At 36.6% G+C, this 26,934-nt stretch overlaps 1 protein-coding gene across 1 annotated transcript; it reads right to left on the reverse strand.

Moving 5' to 3' along the window:
* Positions 1-2,200: 2,200 nt before the first annotated feature.
* Positions 2,201-26,934, reverse strand: LOC101738811 (ras-related and estrogen-regulated growth inhibitor-like protein). The gene is made up of 6 exons (XM_004931043.5): positions 26,659-26,934; positions 8,313-8,369; positions 4,977-5,053; positions 4,707-4,888; positions 4,026-4,212; positions 2,201-3,448 (listed from the first exon to the last, which is right to left on the reverse strand). The coding sequence occupies exons 1-6, from the start codon at positions 26,720-26,722 to the stop codon at positions 3,380-3,382; spliced, it is 636 nt and encodes a 211-aa protein (XP_004931100.1). The 5' UTR covers positions 26,723-26,934; the 3' UTR covers positions 2,201-3,379.

Raw genomic sequence — 26,934 nt, forward strand, 5'->3', positions numbered from 1 at the left:
ATGGACGTATAATTTTGTCCGAGAATGTGTGCGAAACCAAAAAAAATTAACACGAAATGTTCATTTAGACATTCGTCGAGATATATTATGTCAACATGCCTACAATGTTCTAACAAGCGAACAAGATGACGCAGAGCAGAGCAAGAACGTAACAACTGATTTCGATGGGCTAGGATAAGCTGAATAATATATAGGGGCCATGTCTATGCCCATTTACTATGCATTTACTGCGTTAATGATGTTAAATGTGGCTATTTTTTAACTTAATAAGCAATATTTGTTGTTTTTTCTATTTCTATGACAATAATAAACAAACGTACGTGTTTGTGTCTGTGTATGCTTATGTGTCCAGTTCACAAAATACACCTAATTATTACTTTCAAATAATTTCTAGATACAATATTATTTTACAATACTGATTATTTATAAACAGCTGCGTCTCATATATTTGGAAAGTCCTATTAAATTCCTGAAAGTGATTATTACTTAAATACTTACCTACGAAATTCGTAGGACGAATTATAATTTTAATTAGTGGTAGACGGGCGTCTTGTGAATTCACACGGGTAGGTAAGGTACCACACAGCTTTTTTTTTCCTTTTATTCCTCACCTGATGGTCTTGAAAGACCATATCAGCGTCATATCAGCGTCAGTAAGCGAGCTCACGGGACTCAAATCTGACGTTGTTGTTAACACGAACCCTAGCAAAAGCAGTGCTTCGTAAAATCTACCACTGGATCGGAAATGCGACCCACTAAGAAGATCTGGCGAGAAACTCAGTGGGCTATACACAGTCGATATCTGCCATGAAACAGTAATGCGTTTAAGTTTGAAGACCGTGGCAGCCGGTACTGTTAATACTGAGACCTTAAAACTCATGTCTAAAAGTGAATGGGGGCATTTATGTTGTTAATGTCTATGGGCTCCCGTAAATAAATAAATAAATAAATAAAGTAACCACTGAACACCAGGTGAGCCGTAAGCTCGTCCGCCCAAGTAAGCTAAAAAAAAAAGAAAGAAAAAGGTCACTAAACTGCATGTTTTGCTCGAAATCTTATCCAATTATTAGAGGCCTAACTATATATTTTATGTGCAAACATGTCTGACTCGAAAACTCGTGCCAAAAACACTGCCAATGTACTGACAGTAACCTTCCTCGGTGTAATGAATAAGACGTGAGTGGGTGGGTGGTACTCAAATTGTAATAAGCGTTATATCGTGAGCGCCGGATGTGTCTGTATCTCTCTAATTCATAATTAAGCAACTCGAAAATACACAACACTAAATGAAATGTAAATTCAATACCTTATCTATTTGAAATACGTATTACATTAGTTAAGTATGCATATTAATATTCTAATGCGTATTTGCAAGAAAACGTTGCGTTACGTATTGTAACTTTAAACCAACGCCCTGCTTGAATGTCCACTTTCGATATCCATTTCAAGAGTGCAATATTTTTTTTTATGTTTCAGCAAAAATCTATTCTTTTTTTAATTTTAATTTTATTTTTATTTTTAAAAACTTTTCACTGGTGGTAGGACCTCTTGTGATTCCGCACGGGTAGGTACCAACACCCCGCCTATTTCTGCCTTGAAGCAGTAATGCGTTTCGGCTTGAAGGGTGGGGCAGCCGTTGTAACTATACTGAGACCTTAGAACTTATATCTCAAGGTGGGTGGCGTATTTACGTTGTTATTTATGTTGTTGCCATCAGCGGTCTTCCCCAACAACTGCGACATTGGGTTATTCAAGAAAAGAGCATATTCTTATCTGAAGGGTAGGCAACGCACTGGCGTAAACGCTGGTGACCGTGGGCGGCGGTGAATCACTTACCATCAGGTGACCCGTCTTGCTCGTTTGCCTCTTAGTTGTTATAAAAAAAAAAAAAGATGTCTATGGGCTCCAATAACCATTTAACATAAGGTGGGCTGTGAGCTCGTCTACACAAATAAGCAATAAATAAATAAATTGTCGCATTCGTCTATGTATTATGAAATTTTTATAATTTACTATTTTCTTACATTTCTTAAAGCATGAATACCTTGTCAGCTTAAGAGCTTTATATTGCCCGTATGCGCAATGGAGAGCAAAGACAGTCCCCGTGTCACGTATTTGTAGAAGTTCGTATGCGTTCCATTGCGCGCAATGAAAAGCATTTTTAAAGTAAAATAATAGGATAAATGTCAATAAAATCACATTTTAAATAAATTATTTAATACATATAAAATCTTCGTATACATATCCATTTTATTCAGAATAAATAGAAGAAATCGTAAAATAGATTAAAAATGTAACAAAGTGTACAACATTAACATTTCTTTTTAATAGACACAGATCAGTCTCATTTTTGTGTTTATACTTAAACGTGTTCTTGGTCCTAATAACTTTGGACTACTCAACGACACTTTTGAAAAAACTTGTTTTTTTTTCAAGAGTATGAAAATAAGTATCCTATTTAACTGTGTATTTAATTTTGAAACACGCAACTCGGCTTTTATAGTGACAAGTCTTGTTAATATACTAGCAATCCAAGCACGTACGTACATAAGTTTTACGTAATTTACAAATCCGACTATAGGTTTAAAACATCCTATTATTTCATCAATGTCGCCGTTTTTTTTTGCTTTATTTCTATTTTTAATTGGATTAATTTTTTTTCCTATTTTAAATCTGTAGTTTTCATTATTTTACACTTCTGGAGTTGCTTCCAAATTGAAACAATTAAACATCGGCCGTGACCGCCTTTATAATTTGTTAAATAGGTGGGTATTTTATATAAACGTAATAACGATTAAGCTCGCACTAAAACACCAAAACTCATCCATACTTTTCTATTCAGCGAAGCATTTTGGGATTTATTATTTAAAAAATATTACGGAATAAGATAACTTTAAACATGACAGTTCAAAGGACCATCAAATATATACAAATCAATGAAAAACATGAGTATGTCTACATATAAATTGTAGTATTCTTTAGAAAATAAAACTTCAAAAGCAAGTTAGCAAAAAAAATATTCTTACATATTACATACAAATGAATATCTTAAATCTTCATATTTAAATCGGGAAAATTATGATGAACAGAAGTCGGAGCTAAAACTTAAATCTAAATATCAACGAATACAGTACGCAATACTATTTATACAATTTATTTACACAAAAATCAAAATCTTTATTGTAAACATTTCGATGCCTCCTCAATGCATTCCCGCCTTACGCAAGCCATAATTGATAATCTCTTGAGCCTTCAGTCGACAAATCTCTCCGATTTAACATCATCAGAGATAACAAAAGGGTTTCTGTTTCTGTACAGAAATAAAAACAAAGCTCCCGTCACGGAGCGAACAAGATCCTATAGAGGTCGACCCGACGCATCATATGCTCAGAGACGGCCGTTTCTTCCTCACGCTTTTGTTGCTCAGGCCGAGGATCGTGCCGATCACCTGCGTAGATACGTCTTATCAGACCCGATTCGATTGTCCGTATTATTCTATTAGTTTTTAAATCAATAACAATCAAAGATTTAATCGATATCATCGGGGTTTCCCGAGCGCTATGACAGGTCCTTCTTCAAACGAGGCTAGTGGAGAGTATAAAAGGCAGCGGCTTGGCTCTGCCCCTGGCATTGCTGAAGTCCATGGGGGACGGTAACCACTCACCATCGGGTGGGCCGTATGCTCGCCTGCCTACAAGGGCCATAAAAAAAAGTAATATGAATTTCATAATTTTTATAGTACTAATGCATCAGTTTTTTTTTTTTTTTACAATTTATTGGCAGAGTTCGATTAAAATCATTTTACGGTACTTTAACGACGGAATGACAGCTAGCTTCCGTCGGGGCATAGTAGCAATAGAGCGAACGCGCGTGCCCTTACAGGACTCCGCCGTAGACTCTTTGTTCGTGAATCCTACCTTGGAGACGGAATAGGCCGCGAGCTTGCGTCTGGGCATAGCAGCAACAAAACGAATGCGCGTGCCCTTACAGGACTCCGCCGTGGACTCTTTGTTCGTGAAGCCTACCTTGGAGACGGAATAGGCAGCGAGCTTGCGTCTGGGCGCGGGCAGCAACAGAGCGAGCGCGCGCGCCTCTCGGAGCAGCGCGTGGAAGGCGAGCGCCGCGCCCGCACACGACTCCGCCGCGGACACCTCGTAGAACTGACAACCGAACCGCAACGACAACTCCTGACCCTCCTCTGCTTTAATAACCCTGCACGCAAAACCAAGAATTTTTAAAATTTCTTCTTTTTCTCCACCTAATCCCACTAGGTGATGTCGGCACAGCTAATTTGTTCTCTTCCGTTCTCTTCTATCAGCTGTCATCTCAACACTCATACCTTTCTCTCTCTCTCATATCGTCATTCACACACTCCATCCATGTCTTCTTCGGTCGACCTCTTCCTCCTCTACCTACATACTTTATAAATTGAGTTTCAATTATTAATTCAGGAGGCATTCGGAAGAGTTATGTTCGTAGCCCAGCAGCGCCTTAATTAGATCGCAACAAAGAGCTAGCAGGCCCGCAGGTACGGCTGCCTATATAAGTCTAGACTCTTCAAGTAAATAGTAAGTCAATAGAATTTCTTTCATGGTCGAAATGGCAATTTTAGTGACATAGATGATAGCAACGTTCAAACCACATATTCGTCTACCGTCGTATATTTAAAAATATTATCTAAACACTAATTAATTCCAAAACAATACCTAGCATGTTCCAGATCCCTTTTATTTCCGAGTAATGTGACAGCGGTGCAGCCAGGAAGCCTCGTTCTCTCCAACAAAGCTAGCAGCTCTGCAGCAGCCAAGAATGACCTTCGATCGCACACCGAATATACGACAGCGAAAGCGTCACCCCACCTCAGATGTTCCGCCAAACAGCCACGTTTCTGAACAGAAAACAAATAGAGCGTAATAAAAAAGCGGTTACTACACTCCCGTCTTAATTCTAAGAAGATTAATAATAACTTTACTTACTGCGCAACCGCAAGTATCCAAGACTTCAACCTCGGAGGTGGCACCATCGAAGGCGATCCGATGTTGATACAGAAAATCTGTTAAAAAAATCTCATCAAATACTTAACACGGGTAGGGCGTCTTACTGATGATAAAGCGTCTTTTGAGCCTGCACGGATAGGTACCACTGCCCTGCCTATTTCTGTCGTGAAGCAGTAATAAGTTTCGGTTTGAACGGCGGGGCATCAAACTGAGGCATAAAACTGAGATCTAGAACTAATGTCTAAGGGTTATTAGGCCATTTACGTTTTTAACATCTATGAACTTCGTAACCAATTAACACAAAGGACAAACCCGAAATCCATACAAACTTGGGCCTGGCGTTACAGTGCTAGAATTTGGGCATAAGTTACAATACCTAAGAAGGTTTCATGAGCCCAATTTTCAGGTCTCCCAGCAATGGCCAAATTGGTAAAATCAGACAATGTTTACATTTTAGGTTATGTTTATTGTTCGAGATATTTTAATAAAAACGATATTTTTGAGGCTATTTCCTACTAAAGATAAGTAATTTTTTACGAAACCTGTTGCAGCAACAGGCTGCTTTAAAATAAAAATGGAACCTGTTACGAGAAATCGCGCGTTAGGTTGTTTACGAAAACGAACGAAAGCCAAAAATTAAAAGCAACGTAATGCGAAACGCGCTGCGCACGAAATGATTTTTTTAAGGGATTTTATGACCTGGTAACTAAGACCTTTAGGTCAGTCTTATTTTAATTTTAATGAAAACTTTTTTATATGAAAAACTATATTTATATGATAACTTTTTTATATAAAATATAAATCATTACGTGCTCCCATATTATCTCATCACATTTCATTTCATTTTATTTCATGACTTTTTTATTTTAATTTTTTATTGCTTAGATACCCTTCGACGAGCTCACAGCCCACCTGATGTTAAGCGGTTACTGGAGCTCATAGACATCTACGACGTAAATGCGCCACCCACCTTGAGATATAAGTTCTAAGGTCTTAGTATAGTTACAACGGCTGCCCCGCCCTTCAAACTGAAACGCATTACTGCTTTACGGCAAAAATAGGCGGGTGGGAGGCGCGGACTCACAAGAGATCCTACCACCAGTAAAATTATTAATATAACTACACCATAGAAAAACTCAAAGTACCAAATCGACCTTTTCATGTTATATTTAAGATTGCCAGTTGAAAATATTTTGAATTGCCGCAGTTGCCGACATGATTTCGTGTCATAACTAAATGGCACAGTTATTTATTTCTTTTAATTATTTTTGTTAGTAGATTTTGGTGCTTTACGTTACGTTATTCAATGAGATTAAGTTTATAGTCTGGCCAGCGAATCATGGCATAACTAAATAGCGGCAATCCAAAATATCTTCAGTTGGCAACATTAAAGATAACATAACACGATTTGATACATTTGTGTTTTTCTATGGCATAGTCACAATAATATAAAAATGCAAAACTACCCTTTCATGCTATATTTGATGTTGTCAGTTGTAGATATTTTGAATTGCCGCCATTGTAAGTAGTTGTGTCACGATTCGATGGCCATACTCTATTTACATTGATTAAAATACCTATAAAAACAGTCATTTATCCTAAAGCAAAAGAGTATTAATAATTTTTTACACTCGATTTCCACTAAATCGATCCTATTTTATGGATGCTCTAATTCTAATCCGCGCGTTTGTGGAGCTAGTTACGTATATTGAAATAAGTATTGTAGATGTTTACAAAGATTGTTTAAAACAAAAAATTGAATATAACTTATTTTCTACACTTGGCCATTGTCAATGAAGCTAAGATTTCAATAGGTTAATCAAGCAAAATAGACGAATTTTTTGGTACATATCCCATTCGTGTAACGCTTAGGCCCAAAATGGGGTTTCTCCTTTGGCCCGGAGTTCGTTTAAGCAATAATAACGTATAAAAAAATCGGTAGTATGCAAAACATGATATTAATATTTATTAATTACAACAAAAACAAAACACAATAAAATAATAAACAAAACAATAATGTTTAAAACAATTTTCGAAAAACTTTTATTTAAAAAAAATCACCTTTTTAAATGTTCTAATCTCTGCTGCTATTAACTTACAAGCATTATCATTTTAGAATTAGCGATAAAACCGATAAAGAATATGGGTCATTTCAGCGAATTTAGTTAGGGACAAAGGTAAACGGCCCGTAGTTTGAGGCGCCGATACTACAAGCCTTGGCACTCCGGGCACGACGCTTGCCAATATCCCAAATAAACCGCCCATTGGCACTCAAAGTTTGGCATCTGATAGTGCCCTCTGTATGGGTTTAGCTTCAACGATATCGTATATTTAAATTACACTGACATTCTACAAATTACACACATTACGGTAGCAATATTTTATAACTATAAATTTGCTGATACATTACTTTTTCATTTAAGGGTTACTGTAACTACTCTTAGTGTACTGTACTTGCACACTAATTTCTATTATTATTTTAATATTCATAATAAAAATTAACCTACTTTTATTATTTGAAATCGTTATATTACATTAACATATTAATTTCAACATTTGGAAACTTTAGTTTCATCAAGATATGAAAATTTGCATCTATTAATACAAACTAGTGGCCCACAGTAGTCGAGATTCGACTATAATTAATTGAAATTGTAAGTTTGTACACTATTACGATTTTATTTTTAAATATGTACTATTACTTCTATAATCACAAATTTCGCCAAGACTACACTACAGAAAAATATTAACAAAGACAAACAATATTTAATCTATTCTCAATTTAACTACAAACGTCAAGAACAAAAGTTTGACTATAAATAAATAGTATACATGCGTGTGTGCGTCTAATACATGGTAGTGTGTGTAATGTTTTCTTTATTGACTTATAGTATCTTTTATGCATTATTTAAAAAAAATATTAGCATTGTGCACTTCTTCTCTATATTCTCTATAAGTGTGGAAAGTTTCATACTCCTCCGTCCGCGCAATTTTCGTAAAAAGGGGTACAAAGTTTTTGCTTCACGTATTAATATATAGATTCTAAATACGATGCACGTGTTCAAATAATCACCGCAGGATACCTTAATTATTTGCGAAACAAATAAATAGACCGCCGTTAAATAGAATTCAAAATGTGATAAAAACAAAACAGTAAACAATAAAACGAAAATAGATAAAACAAAAGGAAAGTTTGTTCATATCGCACGACAAGGAACAACAAGGCGCGTTAACGTTAAAAAGATAAGAACAAAGGGGACAGACAACATTGATAAACGCTGTGTCAATAATTTATACAAACTGAAAAACACTTACCGCCTGTCGAACTGTACTCCCCGATGTACCGTTTTGTTAAATAACGAACCACAACAGCTGAAACAATAAAAATAAACAATATTAACCGACCGAATCCAACATCACAGCTTTAAGATAGAAAGTGTATAAATGAACTTTACATTTTATCTTATACGATAAAACATGCCGTATCAATTGGATATACAGAGAAAGCCGCAATTAGCGAGCAATCAGTAGAAGTGTTACAAAAGTTGTATCCCTCAATGAATTTACAACTACAAGGTTCAATTATAGGGAAAGCAACACAAAGGGCTGAAGTTACAATATTCGTAGTTACAAGACTCCAATTATAAACTAAACTAAATGTGTATAATAAAATTTATGGTTAATTGAAAATTTTGGGAAACGTTTGATGTGGACCGAATTAATTTTGGAGTCGTTCTGGTGTAATTAAAATGGGATAAGTTGCACTATTATCATTAATTCAATTCGTCAAAAGTACAAATGTAAATTATAGTAATAGAAAGACAGAACAAAAACATAGACTTCGATTTTCGTAACCGGCTTAAATAGTGCGGTTCTAAGTTTTGTGTCAAGTGGTATCAACAACTGGCGCAATGAAATTCGATAAGGGCGTAAGACTAGAACCGACTCAATAGGTTAAGGCACGTTACTATTAATAGGACCATTCAATTAACAAGTTACGAAACACGTTTCTAAAATTTAAATGACTTACAGAAGCGCACGGCCACGGCAATCAAATTTTATTCTAATTTATTTAAACCCATAAACTCTTTTGGAACACGCTTATATAACTTTCTACTTTTATAATAAAGCAAACTCACATAAATATACAGCGGAAAGTATTACTCGCATAAGCGATCGTGGAGTTGTGAAAAATTTCTAAAGTTGACTCCCATAAAATATAGTGTGAAAAAAAAAACAACAGCGATGAAAGATTTAATCATCAGCAACTTTATCGAGTATTAAAAATGTAATGAAGCGTTTTGAGACAAGCCGAATGAATTGGCTGGCTAGTTTCATATTAATTTAATTGCGACTGAGGTCAGAGGTATCTTGAATGATGCGCTCTTCTTAACCATTGCTCGGCTTCCCGCCTCAAGACAATCGATGTGTGTTAATTGAAATTTCACGGTTATCTATCGAGGCTGTCGGACTTTCCTTTTGTGTATACATAGCCTGGTTACCGACCGCATGTTGATCCTTACAAAAGAATAAATATGAATTTGCATACAAGATTCATTGATTCATTACACGCCCAGATATTGTTTGAATTAATTTATTTTAGTGTCCGAATTCTTTAGGCGATTTCGCACGACACATACCATTCAGTTTCATTATTTTACACCGTTAAAAAATAATTTACGTTGGGATGGATATCAATCAGCTTTTCTTTCAGAAGTACCTAACCGCTGACAACTAAACTACATACATATTTCAAAGTGAAATGAACTAGAGCGCGGTTGTCAAAAATTGCTCTTGAAATTGTTGTTGGGGGACGAATAGTGCTAGCCACTGAAAAGCCATAGGACAATTACCCAATTTATTAAATGACTGCAGACGACACGACGCCAAGCCTAATGAAGAATAATTGAAATATTATTAAGAAAATGGCGTTTGGTCTTAAACTTCCACTTAGCAAATACAGATTTATGTCATGCACCAAATTATCCGTAGCCTATATCCCGCTTCAAATATTATACTATTTGTCATTCTGGTGAATGAGCCAAAGGAACTCGACAAACCTATGAATCACGCTTGAGTGGTTTAAGATCTCGATCTAAAATTATTATCAGGCATAATAGGACAAACATGCAGTTTGAATGAAACGCACTAATTAAATTACTTTCACTAGTACTCTGATAGTAGCAGTTCAAGGTAATTCACAAGAACTGTTACTCTGTCAAGACGAGATAATGCGTTCGACCAATAAATCTGGGTTAAGCGATGAAGTGACGAAAGGGAGCAAAGAATGAGTTCCACTAACGAAATCATATGTTGCACACATCAACGGATCCCCATTTAGCTGGATTGAAACGGAGATAATAAATTTCAAAGCAAAGCTATTGTCTATTTTCATTTAATTAAATCATTTGCCATTAAAAATAGGGCGTGCTTCATATAAGTTAACAGAAAAGATATATTTTACACCCACGCCCTTTTAGTGTTTCCTTTCCATACAAATTTGTCTGTCAAATCATAGACAGTATTTTGACCAATTATTGCTACTGTTCAATTGTGTTACTTAGATTTTTCTCTTTTTGAATTAGGTTCTTTTTTTTTAATTGCTTAGATGGGTTGACGAGCTCACAGCCCACCTGGTGTTAAGTGGTTACTGGAGCCCATAGACATCTACAACGTAAATGCGCCACCCACCTTGAATTATAAGTTCTAAGGTCTCAGTATAATAAAATTATAAGGGCTGCCCCGCCCTTCAAATCGAAACGCATTACTGCTTCACGGCAGAAATAGGCAGTGATGTGGTACCTACCCGCGCGGACTCACAAGAGGTCCTACCACCAGTAAAAATTGTTCATATTGTGATTTACCATTAAATGGTTAGGTGTTCTGTTTCTCGCCATAACTTTATTTGACCAGCTTAAATTCTTAAATACATTCTGAAGAGTGTCGCGATTTTTAAATAAATGAAATGCCTTGACCTCACAGCATGAAAGTATCATTCGTTTCGACCATAGACTCGTTCGAGACAAAAATTGTACTCGCATTTCTTGAATAAACTGGAATTGTACCGGTAGCGAGGACCATAACGGTACGTAAGGAAATTTAACCGATGTCGCCAGTTGAGAATACGGTAGCAAAAGCTAAATATTAATTAAGAGCATCGACTGAGGTGATCACAGACACGACTACACGCCAAGCTGGATGTACGCCACTCGCGGTTATTGGAATCTCTTTCATTGAATCTCTTCAATTCGAATCAGTTGCATTTTAAAGTTTTTCTCGTAATTTTCAAGTATTTTAAAATTTCATTTCATTCACACTCCAATAAACTATGTATATCAATAGCACTACAAAAATTGTAAGCCAAATTTTTTTATAGTCGTAATTAACAGTGTTTAATGAACCTAAAACAGATTTCATGAAGTAATTGAATTCACTTATAGAATAAATTATTATAAAGCTCCGTAGAGCAAATAAATTACAGTAAGAATAATGGGAGTATTCAATCGCTTTCTCTTAATTATTGATCCCAATGTAGCATACTCATTAGAATTTCCCCTGGCTATTGAAACACCACAATGTTCTTTATATGACCTGAATATCCGTGAAATCTTTGACCTGGTCGTTATTTTAATTACACGCTTAGACACGAAGGCTTCATGTTCGGAGTGCCACTTTTCCTATTGTACAGATAAACATAAATCAGTTATACTAACAATGAAGACGGCCAGGTCACAGTTAATGACTTATTAAACGATAATCAGGCTGTCTGCGTTAAATTAAATTCGATACTGACTTTAAACCGATTCGATCATCGCTTATTAAAACGACTAGCGGCCCGCTCCGGCTCCGCTCGGGTCAACAAAAATTTCAATGACATTTGACGTTGTTTTATTTTTTAAGTAAAAGAACACTTATTGCGGCATAACTATAATAGTTAGACATATGTTGTCGCGACACTTTTCGTAAATAATAATGTGTTCTAAAAAGTCGTACTACATAATTTTATTCTATCATCAATAGTTTTCGCAGAGCACGCGATGTAAAGACTATTTCAGGTATTTTTTTTACAATTTGGGTTACATTATTGGAGTTTTAGCAAGGATCCCTATTTTTTTTTTTTCAAAAAAGATTATAGCCTATGTCACTCGGGAATAGTGTAGCTTCCAAACAGTGAAATATTTTTTCAAATCGGTTCAGTACTGTCGGAGCCTATTCAATACAAACAAACAAACAAATCTTTCCTCTTTATAATATTACTAGTGACCCGCCCTCGCTTCGCTTCGGAAACATTAAAACACACAAAAAAAAAAAAAAAAAAGTAGCCTATGTTCATCAGGGACAATGTCGGATTCTAATGGAAAAAGAATTTTTCAAATCGGTCCAGTAGTTTCGGAGCCTATTCGAAACAAACAAACAAACAAATCTTTCCTCTTTATAATATTAGTATAGATTATATTATATTATATAGTAAAGATGATCAGGCCGTCCGCGTTAAAATATATATCTCGCTCCTGTTCTCAGATATGAAATATCCGTTACTGACTTTAAACCGATTCGATCATCATCCACTGTTTACATTCCTTCGTAATGGCCGTGGAAGATAAAAATAATCGTCTATTTTTTCACAGATTTTATTTAGAGGACTGAGTATTATCGTACCGAATATTTAGATAGTCGCGTGTAACGAGTGAGTAAGCGAGTAGAAGCGGGTGTCCCGGCAGACGTCTTACCGGGTGAGTCACACCGCCGTGGCATGCGGTTGAACAGCGCACGCGCTAACTATAAATAAATGTAATACTCCCGCGGTTGACATTTACTGGCTCTCGATCTATTATCCCAAAGCAATGAGCTCTATCTCGACCACGCGCTATATGCATCTGCCGTCTCATATCATATTCAGACAATTTGTCGCACGATTCGTTACATATTCGTTCTTGGAATTCAACCTACTTAGTGTACTCCTCTTCTGTTTTGCGAGTCATAAATACAAAAAAAAACCGGTTTGATCTCGCATTTGTTAATTTTGTTACATTATTTCCGACGTTTCGCATGCTTTACAGTATCTTACTTTACTTCACCGTTCCCTTGGTCATGGACTGTATAGTTCCAACCTGCTTAACGAAATTATTCTGTAAATTTTAAATCTAATTTCATTCCCAATTTCCTTTTAATTGCCTTTTTAGGCAGACGAACACTAGCCCACCAGATGGTGAATGGTTACCGACGTTGATAGAAATTAGCAATGCCAGACGCACAGTCAAGTCGCTGCCTACCACTGAGTACTCACCACAAACCTGGTTTGAAGAAGGAAGGACATGTCATAGCGCTCTAGGAGCACTGGGGAGGTCATTCCAGAGCCGAATGGTATGTGGCAGAAAAGATCTCTAGAAATGCACTGTTAATGAACGCAGCGGCTTTATATAATATGGATAAACTTTGCTCCGATGGCGGGAGGTGTGATAATAAAATACTAAAATTTTCTCTCAAAGAGCATATTACGCAATATTGACACTCCCAATTTTTTTATATGGGCAAATTAAGTTGTATTCATTGATTTGAACTATGATGACGACATGATAAAGTAAATACTGCCACCCAATTCGAGACATTAGATCGAAGTCTCAATTGTATTGTATAAGGACTGTACCAGCCTTCAATCAGGAAATATGACTGCTACACCACAGCAAAAAAAGACGAGACCGCGCGGACAATGATTCCGGAAGTATTGGATCAAAATCATCCCTTCGAAAAGCACAGCTTCGAAAAAGCGACCTCGTTTCCAATCTCATCACGCATTGGACATAGAAGAAATTTTACACCTCCGAAATTCGTCGAAGAGTTCAACGCGAAACCTAACCCATATATCAGCCCAATTAATTATCCGATCGTCTCCACAGGTCGCGATTCCAATCTGGTAGTAGATGCTTTCGCAAAGTGGCTAGCTGCCTTTGAGCTGTTAGGTCTCCATCGATTCTCGGGTAGTTGTTACTAATCCCACCCTACCTTATGTTCGGCCAGCTATCCTGGAGAAACACGAGAAGCCTCCAACAATAATCCCTCTATCGTAACAAAATATACAATATCTCCTATGTTATAATTACTCTAATTTTAAATTATATCTTGGAGTTTCTGAGTACACTTTAGGTACATAAATAATTACCTTAAAAATGCTTACCCGCTTGCGTTTTACGTTTTTACCTAATTAGCAACGAATTTCAACGGAAATTGAATTTTTTTTACCTAAAGAGTACATATAAACCAAAAAAGGCAAATAGCAAACTTAGATACCCACTCAATGTTGTTGTTTTTCTCGGTACGATTAATGTTCTTGTATTTTGTTTGGAGCCGTGATGCAGGAATTAAAAATTCATATTACGTTTATAATATGATAACTCAAGCACCTTTATATAATGATCGGTATTACGAACATTGCAATTAGTTAGACATTAATCTCGCGCGTTGATTTTATTGTTAGTGCGTTTGAAATGTCGTCCGAACATGCATCAGCAACATTTCACTTTACATACAAAACGGATCTATTTTATTATAATCCACATTGCTTTATGTAACATTCGAATAAAAATAGCGATAAATTTGAATATTGTTTATTGCATCATTAAACCACGGATAGGTTGTTGCTCGGAGCAATTATTTATTTTTTATTAATTATAAATGTATATTATGAGTATATTCATTAAGTGCACAAGCGGAATGAGCTCAGCCTCCGGGTAAAGAGGCTTAAGTTAACTATATAATCACAAAATCAAGACGCAGTCAGCTGTGATTGATTGTTTGTCTTGCAGTAATTGTGTAATAAGAGGCCTATCGGATAATTTACTTGAACATTCAGTTCCTAGTAGAACAGTTTTTTAATGAGAAACATTTTTAATGTGTATACCATCATTTATCTATTAATCCTCATCTTTTATTTATTAACTGATACGTTTTGAATACATTTGTTGGGGATTATTATCGTACGGAATATAACTCATACTTTAATCATGGTTAAATCTATTTAATATGTGTTTATTGAATTTAAAGCATATTTTTAGTATTCTTCCTAATTTTTTTTAATCACGAGAGAGAGAGAGAGATAGAGTATTCGTTATTATACACCAAAAAATTAAATAAACAATGCCATAGGTAAAATACAAAAAAGTACAATTGGCGGTCTGATCGCTAAGAGACAACAGCTCTTCCAGACAACTATTAGGTGAACAAGAATCATTTGGAATAGATAGAAGCACCACATTTTTTTTATAAAATATAATGTTTTAATTTCATTAAAGAACATCGGAATTAGACTTGTAAACGTTTTAATATAAATCACAACACCGAAAACTCTTGGGTATTCAAATTTAAACTCCAATTCATAATATTTGAAAATGTTGGCTGATAAAAATAGCACACAATTCTTTATTTAAACGCGTTAAAAATACTGGATACTAACAAACATTTGAAAAGATTCACGCCCACGATGAGTAAATTCAAAATGACGTTCGGACGGGTAATAATTACCTTCGTCGAGTTTAAGCTTCGGCAGACTTCGAATAGATCGATCTAATTTGTTACATAAAACTTCAGAGAAACTGTATGTAAAACAAACTAATCAATACATTTGCTCACCGCGCATCTGGTCTTTGTTTACCTTGAGACACTAGATCGATGTCTCAATGACTGTGTCGCGGCAGAAATAGGCAGGGTGATGTAACCTACTCGTGCTAGCCTTCCTAGCGTATTATAGTAAGCATAGGGTCCCGTTTTTAGGGATGAGTGATGATAGCATTCGATGGTGTCTATATGAAAATTTAAAAAACATATTATTATGTGTTTTGGATGCATATTTTAATGCACAATGTGAAAAACAAACTTTCGAACGAACCGGATTCAATAAGAAAAAAACTTTCATCGATAATACGACAAGAAACAAAACTAACAATTGACAATGTTAATAAACCGAATATATAATTGTTGCATTAATAAATTAAAACATTTTCGAAAAAAGACATCTGCGCTTGTAATACCCATAAATCAATTTCACTTGTTAGCTTTCGCTGAGTTATTGTTTATATATTCTCTATTGAGTATCTGAGACGGCCATTTGTAAATCAAATGGTAGCGTTTCACGGTTTCCTAACTAATATTAATTGGCGATTAGCGATATCTGTTATGTAAAATGACTCATAAATGTATAATAAATGATTTATTGTGTTGTAGTTACATTAATTTGTTTTGATCTTTGTTACGTAACACCGATCGGATACATGTAAATTTGTGTATTATAAATTTTGTTTTATCAGGTTACGCCACCTAATTTATGTGAAATCAATGGTCGAGAAAAGGATTTCAATAATTTAGCATTAAAATAATATAGTCGACTTCGTTTTTTTGTAACGGATTATAAGCGTTTTTTAATTTTCCAACTACTAGGCTTATTGTTACCATCAGTTTGCCAATATAATGAAAATAGAAACGGCCGTGCGTTACAGCCTGAAGCGTGAAACAGCCGTTATTAAATTACAATTGAGACTCCAACAACTGTGATCCCCATGTCTCAAGATCGGTGACGGTATTGTAGTGAATACGTGTTCCGATTATCGACTATCTACATACATAATTTGTTTAGGCCGTTCCCAAGATTAGGGTAATGATACAAACAACGTAATAATGAAGATTATAATGCTAATCTAATGGATAATAAATAGAGTTTATTTCTCAAAAGAAAGTCTCTTTTTAGCCTTTATACAATACGTACTTACAATGTGGAAATAAAGTGTCATATTTTTTATTTATTTATTAAGTTCACACAACTAGATAAATCTCTGCACTCGAGTATAAAAAATGAGAACAATATTGAAATTCAAAGTGTTCATAGTATCAGAAAAATTCTGGGTATGAATCCTTTTTTTCCTTACCTATTCGCTGATAGCCTAAGACGCAATTCCAGCTACACCCGGACGACGAAAACATAAAGTGCAAATTGGTAGGACCTCTTGTGAGTCCGCACGGGTAGGTACCACCACCCTGCCTATTTCTGCCGTGAAGCAGTAATGCGTTTCGGTTTGAAGGGTGGGGCAGCCGTTGTAACTATAATTGAGACCTTAGAACTTATATCTCAAGGTGGGTGGCGCATTTACGTTGTAGATGTCTATGGGCTCCAGTAACCACTTAACACCAGGTGGGCTGTGAGCTCGTCCACTCATATAAGCAATAAAAAAAAAATAAAAAAAAAAAATAACAAAAGCCGTCAACAAATTATCACGATCGAACTGTTTGTGTAAACTCCACCGTTATCGATTACCACGTATGCTAACTAAATCAACCGATCTATTTATTTTATGTATTCACCACTCAACGATAGACTTTCAACGATTCTATCATTTATTATACTAACAATAGGTAGGTAATAAGCAAAAGTTCAAAAGAATCATAGGTTTACTAACTAAATTGAATCTTATTATGTTCATGCGAGTTTTCATTTAGTACCGAAATAAAAAAAATAGATCCAGCATTTATAAAAAATAAAATAAAATATTCAAAGATTCTGTTGAAAACGAGAATAGAAAAATCGTTTTATCTCATCTTGTAATACCGAGCTATGGGCAAAGACCTCTTGCAGTCATGAACACCAGTGTAATTGGCATAATCTTCACATTTTCTACAGCTGCAACGTATCACAGTCAAGTACAGACGAAGACTAAAATAAAATACGCAAATTTATTATTTCAAACATGCACATAAAAAACTACTTACCTTATGTTGTACTGTTTTCATATTAATGAGATATATTTTTAACAAAAATATGCAAAATTATAACGTAAAATAATTACAAGTCTGTACCGTGTAGCAATTTTAAGATAAAAATAATTAAAACCCAATTACATTGAGAATTCGGCGTCTCATGTCCAAGTACTTAGCGGCATCGACGTTGTGACAACTTTCTGACCATTTACGCCAATAAACATAAAACAGCGTGTTTATAAGTTCGGGGCTGAATTTATTTTTATTGCCCTTATTGGCAGACCAGCATGCGGCTCACCTGATGGTCAGTAATTACCGTCGCCCATAGACGTCAGCAATGCCAGAGACAGAACTAAACCGCAGCCTACCGAGCCCAAGTACAGTAGACGTCCCCGAACATAAATACAGAGGGTAAATAGTGTTAATGACTTCTGACTCATAAAATGTGTACGAATAATTCTTTCATCGCGTGGAATGATACATCGCGTTTTACACCGAGGGCGGAAATATGAACGTGTCAATACGAAATATTTTTCATCGCTGTAGGTAAATAAAGTCACGAATTGTCGGATATTAAATTATTTAGGACCAAGAGGATCCAGTTGAAAAGCCGCTATGCCACGCATCAGACCGGAACGCGTTTGCGTAAAATAGACAGAATGCAATAGCTCTACCTCTCTGGATCACAATACCGTTGATCAACACATTATTAGTTTTTTAAGGTGTGGTTCTTAAAATATGCTACTTTTGTGTATTTTTATAAATAAATAGGTAATTATTATTGTTATATTTCGTTTATTGCTTAGATGCGTGGACGAGTTCACAACCCACCTCGTGTTAAGTGGTTACTGGAATCCATAGACATCTACAACGTAAATACCGGCTCCCACCTTGAGATATGAGTTCTAAGATGTTAGTATAGTTACAACGGCTGCCCCACCCTTCAAACCGAAACGCATTACTGCTTCACGACAGAAATAGGCGGGGCGGTGGTACCTACCCGTGCGGACTCACAAGAGGTACCACCAGTAATAAATTACTAAATAATTTGAACCGCAGTACCATCGCATCTTTTCATTCAATGCGATTCAAAACAAAAAGTGGAGTAAGCCAACCACAGTTTTATGGCAATGTAGTATTTTTTGTTAGTAAAGTAGGTACCGGTAAGTAATAAGTTTTTCTGTTTTAGTAAACCAAAACCCAACAAAACAGATGAAGGAAAAGCACTCACGCAAAACTTAAAGCTCGTACTATGACAAAAATCTTCCCTAAGGAGTCTTGAATAAGGAGTTTTGAGTCAGTAAGATAAACAAACACAAATATCAAATTATATAGCAAAAAAGTGTATCGCGTATAAGTAACTTATCGCTATCCTATTAGATGACTTATCGCAAAACAAACAAACAAAAGGATTTTGTACGAGACTGTACATTTTACAAAATATCAGAACTGTGAAATTTTAAATTCTGTGTCTTTGTTTTTCAATTACAACAATTTACTATGCATGCCTGCGTTAAGTAACAAAAATATACGGTAACGTTGTTTGTTTGTAAATCAAGTAAGACGTATTCGGAGGCCCTATTTTTTGCATATTGACGTGAATATGTATAGCCCACCTGATGTTATACACCGACTGGAACTTCACAACGTGAATTTTTCGGTGAATATAAGTAGCAGGAACACCCGGGCAAATTCACAATGCATCCTGGTACTAGTTTTAGCGAGAAGTTTTTCTGCTTAATATCACTCGATACATTTAAAACACGCTCATGTGTGTTCTTCTTGACGATAAATGTTAAAATTTTTACTGTTTTAATTTTTTATTACCAAAACATTCTTTAATTACAAAATTTAAGAATATAAGGAGCCTGGTAAAACGTGTTTATGTGACTGAATTAATATCGTTTTGAAATTTCGAAATTCATTACACAATCGGTATTTTTTTATGTCAATTATTAAGGCTGTATTTTAAAAACATATAAAACGCTATCTACATTTTCAAGCAAATTTTCTTACTAAGTATTAGTTGTAAGAGGCAGGAAAAGATAATAATATAATAAAGTATTTAACTTCTCCCCTGAGACGGAGAACGAATATAATACGAATTAACGAATGAATAAAGTCGAAATAGAAACCAAAATAATATACATATAATACCAAAATCAGAAATTATTTCCAGCATAGGCGTACAGTTTCGTAGCCTCTAAATCACATTCTGGTATTTCTCTGGCTTGTATAGTTCTTCAACTGATCTAATTTTACAACCAACTTTGAGTCATTTCAGAAAACACTGAAACCTAAAATCGCGAATTTACAGTATTTCGAATTTCGTGATTCAGAAAACTCTTTATCTACAACTTCAAGTCGGTATGAGCACTGCAATTATAACATATCCTAGGCGAATCATAACAACGCGGATACCTCGTAAATGATAAATTTACAATTCTTCAATGCATGACCCAATTTCAGATGATCCCTTATGATTTCTCAATCAGGTTTATTTATGGTCCCACCAGAACTAGACTTTTTCAATACTATATTATCCGTTGATTTATTTAGATTTTTGTCGGAGCACGTCACCTCCCACACTTGTACCATTATGAAGCTTCAAACGCCATGCTTGTGAGGAGTAATTGCTGTGTTCACCTTCTACAAACATCATTCGCATACTTACACTAAATCTGTTTTCATTCTCATACTTCATTTGAGATTTGGCTGGAAATTACCATTTAATATGTACCAAGCCAAAGCATTTTTTTATTATTAGACCTGATCCCCGTTGTCGCTTCCAAAAACTTTGTAATTAAGAATCAAGATGGAAAAACGTTGCCTTTTTCCCGATTTAACGAAATGTTTGGGTCACTTTGTGGTCCGTTTGATCCACTAGCAGTCGATTATCGATCAATTGGTATGAAATTGGACGAACTATTGGTACGAAAAAATACGAACCAACACGCCTACTTGTGTATTTATTATAGCCGATAGACCTGGCGTTACACAATACCTTTCATTGACCTTAATAAAAAGCATCCTATGTGTCAATCCAGATTATAAGCTACCTTTATATAAAATGTCATCGAAATCCATTTAACTGTTTTCTACCTAAAAAACAAAGATCCAAGCATAAAAACGCTCACATGGGTATTATTTTAGTTGATACATAGCTTCCTAATTGAGTCGAAGTCGAAGTTCCTAAGTGAATCGAGCCACAGGATTGGAATTGGGATTATAATATAGATTACGAACACTGCAGTTATGGACAGCTACTAATAAATTATCTATTCCTCGAAAATACTAAAGTGAAATACAAACTATTAGTAAACAAAACTCTCTGATCACTAAATAGGAGCAAATTAATAAATTAATCAATGTACATTTGGCATTCCCGATGTCCATTAGTGACGGTAGCCATTCATTATCAGGTGTACCACATCCTAGGCTGGCTTCGATGACAGTAAAAAATCTTCCAATTCAATCTTCTAATTGGTGTATGTCCATGAAACTGAGTTGGTATTTGATCCATCGATCTTCTATAGTGATGTACGATACGATACGACAGAAGCTGAGAAACTAAGCCTTGGAATGACTCATGAAGTTTGGACTCAAGTTTGATCCGATCTTGGGTTAGACCCAAAAGGTAAAGCAGATATTTGCTAGTAACTGACTTTCAATTAGTGACTTATATGTACTCAGAATCTATAACAGTCACCACAAGAAAACGTTCTGAAGATGAGTCTCACATTACCCGTAGAAAAACTGATTTGCCGAGAATCCTGTAAGAGCTTAATCACTACCCCCGTGATCACGATCCCGTGAATTCACGTACCCATCCACGAGCATTTAGAATAGTTCCTTAGGCTACCAGCGAATAATTAGGGAATTGTAATAAATTTTGGTTTGAATACATAAGTTAGGCGTTACCCTAATGTCTGACCTCATCTCTGAAGTTAGGTTAGTTGTCGAAATTGAGTTAAGTGCATAAAGACTTAAATGAACAGTATTATTATAAACCATTAGACATATTAAATTATTAACTCTAAAGAATAACTGACGTTAGGCTCATTTGAAAGAAATATTTTAACAATATAGAGCTATTAGTGATTTCTTAATTTCATCAATCTCGGTACAGCCAATACGCTGCCTACCGCTAAGATTTATTTTAATACTGATTTTAAAGTAGACCTGTACTGCCATAAAGTGTAACGAAAGCTTAGAAGAGGCCTGGTAAGAAGAAAAATTGCACTCTACTAACGCAGCTATCTGTCATTGTTGTCCAGATAGTATAGAGTTATTCTTTAGAATGTAAGTCAAAAAGTCAACTTAAAATACAAAACTTTTGTTCCATTTCTATTAGTTGTTAAAGTGTTTATCTATTAAATTTGTAACCCATCTATCTCGCCTCAGCCTTGGCAATTTTGTCTACCTATTCACGTGCCAACAAATAAAGAATTAATTTCCGCTGTTTTCGTGTTACTGAAGTCATTTGACTGACAAGTTTCATGTTTTAATTAGTCCGTTTTATTTCAAATGATAACATTTAAAAAACAAAAACAACAGAACTATGATTGTAAATATATTGAATATTTACATGATGAAAATGTACTCTCATTGTTTTTTTTAAGCTAAATAGAGGTGACTAACGCGAAGAAAATGCATGCAATTTCTTTGTTAATTTTCCGAGTAGCGTCACCTTCACTGGCTTCGGTTATCAGTGTTTTTTTGTTATAATAACGCTTTGATATAATATAACGTCTATGTGTATCAATATCAGGTGTTTCCACGAATATGATTGCGGAATTCCAACAATGATAACATTCTGACTCTCTAAGGAGACTTGGTATGTACCTGCATGTTTACCGCGTCATTTAAGATGATGTAACCTACTTTGTTATGGAGAGTGAAACTTCACACTGAGTACCGTTGCAGACACGGTCATTATCGTTCAAATAGAATTGTTAGAGAACTATTGAATAGCTTTTTTTTGGCTTTTCTATACGACTTTAACGAAGATTTATTTTATTGCTTTAGCTGAATATATGAGCTCACTGTCTACCTGGTTTATAATGGTTGGCGGAGACCATAAACATAACAAAAGCGCATGTGGCTTCACACCGTGAACATGAGTGTGGAATAGTATTGTGAAATATCGATCTTTCTTTTAAGACAAATGTGCACGATTGACTTCCACGGTGAAGGAATAACGTCGTTTAATCAAACTCGCAATTAGTGGTTCTCCTTAGTTCTAAGAACTAATGTCTCAAGGTGGGTGGGGCAGCAATCACATTGTATTTGTCTATGATGGCTCCGGTAACAACTTAACGCCAGGTTGGCCGAGAGCTTGTCAACAATTCTAAGCAATTAAAAAAAAATGAAACAAAAAATAGGTACGATGATAACTTCACAGGTCTAGGTTGAAAATATGGCATCCCATCAAATGAGATGAGGGTTGTGGTAGCAGTATCTAGAAACCCCGGTCGGCGGTGTATCGCGTTCCGACCCGGCAGGCTGGTTCTGGCCCAGCGGGCTATTCCGGAACACCAGCGGCATCGCCCGGGCAGCCTGGTAGGGCCGCCGTACCGCGGAGACAGACGTCGTTGGTCGTCGACTATCGCCTCGACGACCCGTCGGTCGGGCGTCCTCGGGGTGGCGCCGCGTGTCTGGTTGTAGTATTGACCGCGGGAACCCTCCTACTCTGACCGGGTTCTGACCCCGGACGGAGATCGGACGTCGGATGTAAGAGTGCAGGGGAGTCGTTTAGTGTGTGGGCCCGCGATCTGCTCTCAACACCTGCAGATCGTTGAGTCTCACATACCCCGCGCGCCCCCTATGCGCGGGGACCTCGTAGGAGCCCGAAAAAAAAAAAAAAAAGCCGTATCTAGAAATGGCCCAAGTCGTGAAGATAACATGGGAAATTCGATAGCAAAGAAAACACCATATTTCTAAACAGTTTCTGATATATATTTTGTTCCTGTCACAGATCAGCCGAGGACCTAGTAAGGTAGCCAATAAATTGACTTCATTAATGTTACTGTCCAATTTAAAACTTGAAATCGATTTTTTTTATTGCTTAGAGGGATGGACGAGCTCACAGCCCACCTGGTGTTAAGTGGTTACTGGAGCCCATAGACATCTACAACGTAAATGCGTCACCCACCTCGAGATATAAGTTCTAAGGTCTCAGTATACCTATATACCTCTACGGTTTTTCCGAAATTCATAATAATATTACGCACGAGTTTTATTACGTCGAATGCTCGGAGTTAGCAGCATTCTAGCATCGATGGTAATACCACGACGACGGCTGCATTTAAGTATAAACAAGCCGCTAGTCTGCGAGAGTCAGCTAATAAAAAAACCGGTCAGTCAAGTGACTGTTGTTACAAGTATAAAATTTCGCTTTTGTTGGTTAACTCTAAACGACGTATAACGGAAAAGATCCCATACCTACCTCAGCAATTAACTACCACATTTTGTGTATGACATATTTGGAACGTTTGAACATTTTTAATTTGATTCGGAGGATTCCGTCGAGGCGGTTTAGCCGGTCTTTGATAACTGGGTGAATCGTGGCGGACGACGCCTCACCTTTCGTCTGGTGCTGGTGCTGACCGAGCACGGATGCTTCGAAAAGTACCTGCACTGGATAGGTGAGCCGACGACAAGGTGCCACTATTGTGGACACGACCTGGACACGGTGGAGCATAATAATATGCTCGCTGTCTGCCCCGCTTGGGAGGTGCAGTGCCGTGTCCTGGTCGCAAAAATAGGACCAGACTTGTCGCTGCCTGACGTCGTGGCGTCGATGCTTGGCAGCAACGAGTCCTGGAAGGCTATGCTCGACTTCTGCGAGTGCACCATCTTGCGGAAGGAGGCAACGGGGAGAGTGAGGCAAAGCTCTCCTCACTACCCAGAAAGCCGCCGCTGCTGCCGAGCAGGGGGTCGCAACCGGGGTCCCATCCGTGACCAGGCCCCCTAAGAATTTTCGGGCTCCACCCGCTTTGTGCGGGGAGGAACCAAGGCGCGGGGCACGCTAGACCGTGATAGGAAGCCGGATGATGGTAGTATAGTAGGCTATAGTATAGTAGGTTATATTAGTAAAGATAAACCTAGTTATAAGTTATAGGACTAAAAAAGCTCTGTGTGTCCCTATCGAATATTTATTTAGGACAAATCACAGAAGTCTTGCTGTCAATACGAAAATACCATATCACGGAAATATGCACATGATTTAATTAGTTATGATTTTTAAATTGTAGCCACCATCGTCATATTCTGTAAAAAGGGTCTTACCTTACCACAGACTAACAGTATAACCGGTGAGAACAGGCCCACATCCGGCCATTTCAAAATCCGACATTGGGTAATGTGTATTTGAAATGTATATTATATTGAATTTCGAATGTGCGAACAGGCGTTTTCCAGAAATTTCTATTTCTCTTCTAAAACACAAACGCATTCTGTTTTCTGATTGGAGAACAGCTTCCACCTCCTGATGTCACCACGTGGGAGTGCTAGACTTGTTGATGTTTATTATTACCAGTATCACACAGCCAGTTCATTTGTCTGTCCACCTAAGCAAATTGTATTCTGTTTGTCGTTTACATCATTAGGATAGTTCTACCAACATTTAAAACCGTAAATCCGGATAGTTCTTGTTACGTCTTCGCAGGTAATGAAACACGTACTTAATACATATTCACGAATGCCTTCCACTTTGCAGGGTGGGGCAGCCATCGTTCTATAGAATTAAGACTTAGAACTCATGTCTCCAGGTGAGTAGCGGCATTTACTACTTACTGGTGGTAGGACTTCTTGCGAGTCCGCGCGGGTAGGTACTACCACTCTGCCTATTTCTGCCGTGAAGCAGTAATGCGTTTCGGTTTGAAGGGTGGGGCAGCCGTCGTAACTATACTGAGACCTTAGAAATTATATCACAAGGAGGATGGCGGTATTTACGTTGTAGATGTCTATGGGCACCAATAACCACTTAACACCAGATGGGCCGAGAGCTCATTCAACAATCTGAGCAAGTAAAAAACAAAAAGTTAAAATATTAAGTGGAAGTCTCACCCTTTCAATGAGAACATATTAATACTAACAAATTAATTAAAAAGTTAACATTAAAACAATAAAAAGGAAAAAAAATATACTCGGGCCCTTGGGATATTTTGTGTCATCCCACTCCTGATCCTTCACTCCTGATCTTCAAACACGCCGCCCACATATTTCTTAAATATTGTTAAGAGACAAGAGCCTATAGACATCTTGGCACCGGTAAACTCCCTGCCACCAGTAGGTAATTATGGAAATACAACGCCACCCAACATTTTAAACCGTATATATTAATCATAATTATTTTAATCTACAACAAAGAGTTCCGCATACGCACCTTACTTACATTGCGTATCTTTAGTTCTTATTTTAAGAAAAGGAGGATCTAGCATGAAAGAGCCCGCTTAGAAATTATAACAATTAATTATAAAAGCAAAATGAGAAATAGTCATAAAACAGGATTTATTCTATTACCTTTCATAAAAGGCCGTTTTATTACAAATAGGTTCACGTTTGATGTAATTAAGAACCGCCACTTTACCAATTAAAGACCAGCCGACGATTTAACATCTGTTTAAAAAACAGTCCAAAAGCGGTATGTAATTAGATTAATATTCCTAATTGTAAGCTCGGGGCGTTCTCAAAATAAATCAAGGAATCATACAAGGAACATTATCTTCGGGCCTTTTAGAGAATTGATTTCGGCATTCGGGTCCAAGACGCTAAACCTGTTTTTATTGTATTTTACATCGTTTGAATATAATATTCTAACCCATACCGCTCGATTTGAATTAAACTTTAACATGATAATTGCTTCCTAAGTGCATACATATATGAAGTAAATCCAAAAACGTATTTTGTTTCTTACCAGATTTGCCACAGCGTGCGCTCCCAAGCACCACGACTCTTATTCGATTAACTGTCATCTTCATTTCCGTGTGAGCACTTCAAAACTTTGTTCAGTAGTAAATTATCTGTGGTTCGCCGTCTTCGCTACCTAAATCGAACAATGTAGATCGCGTTGGCGGCGAAATCAGCTGTTTAACAAATATGGCGGACGCACGCGCGCACAACGCACCTGCTTGCGAGCGACTGCCGGCCAACGAAATTGGCGCAACGCACATTCAAGCACGCTTAATAGACT

This window comes from Bombyx mori, chromosome 9 (assembly GCF_030269925.1).
Source record: "Bombyx mori chromosome 9, ASM3026992v2".
Taxonomy (NCBI): domain Eukaryota; kingdom Metazoa; phylum Arthropoda; class Insecta; order Lepidoptera; family Bombycidae; genus Bombyx; species Bombyx mori.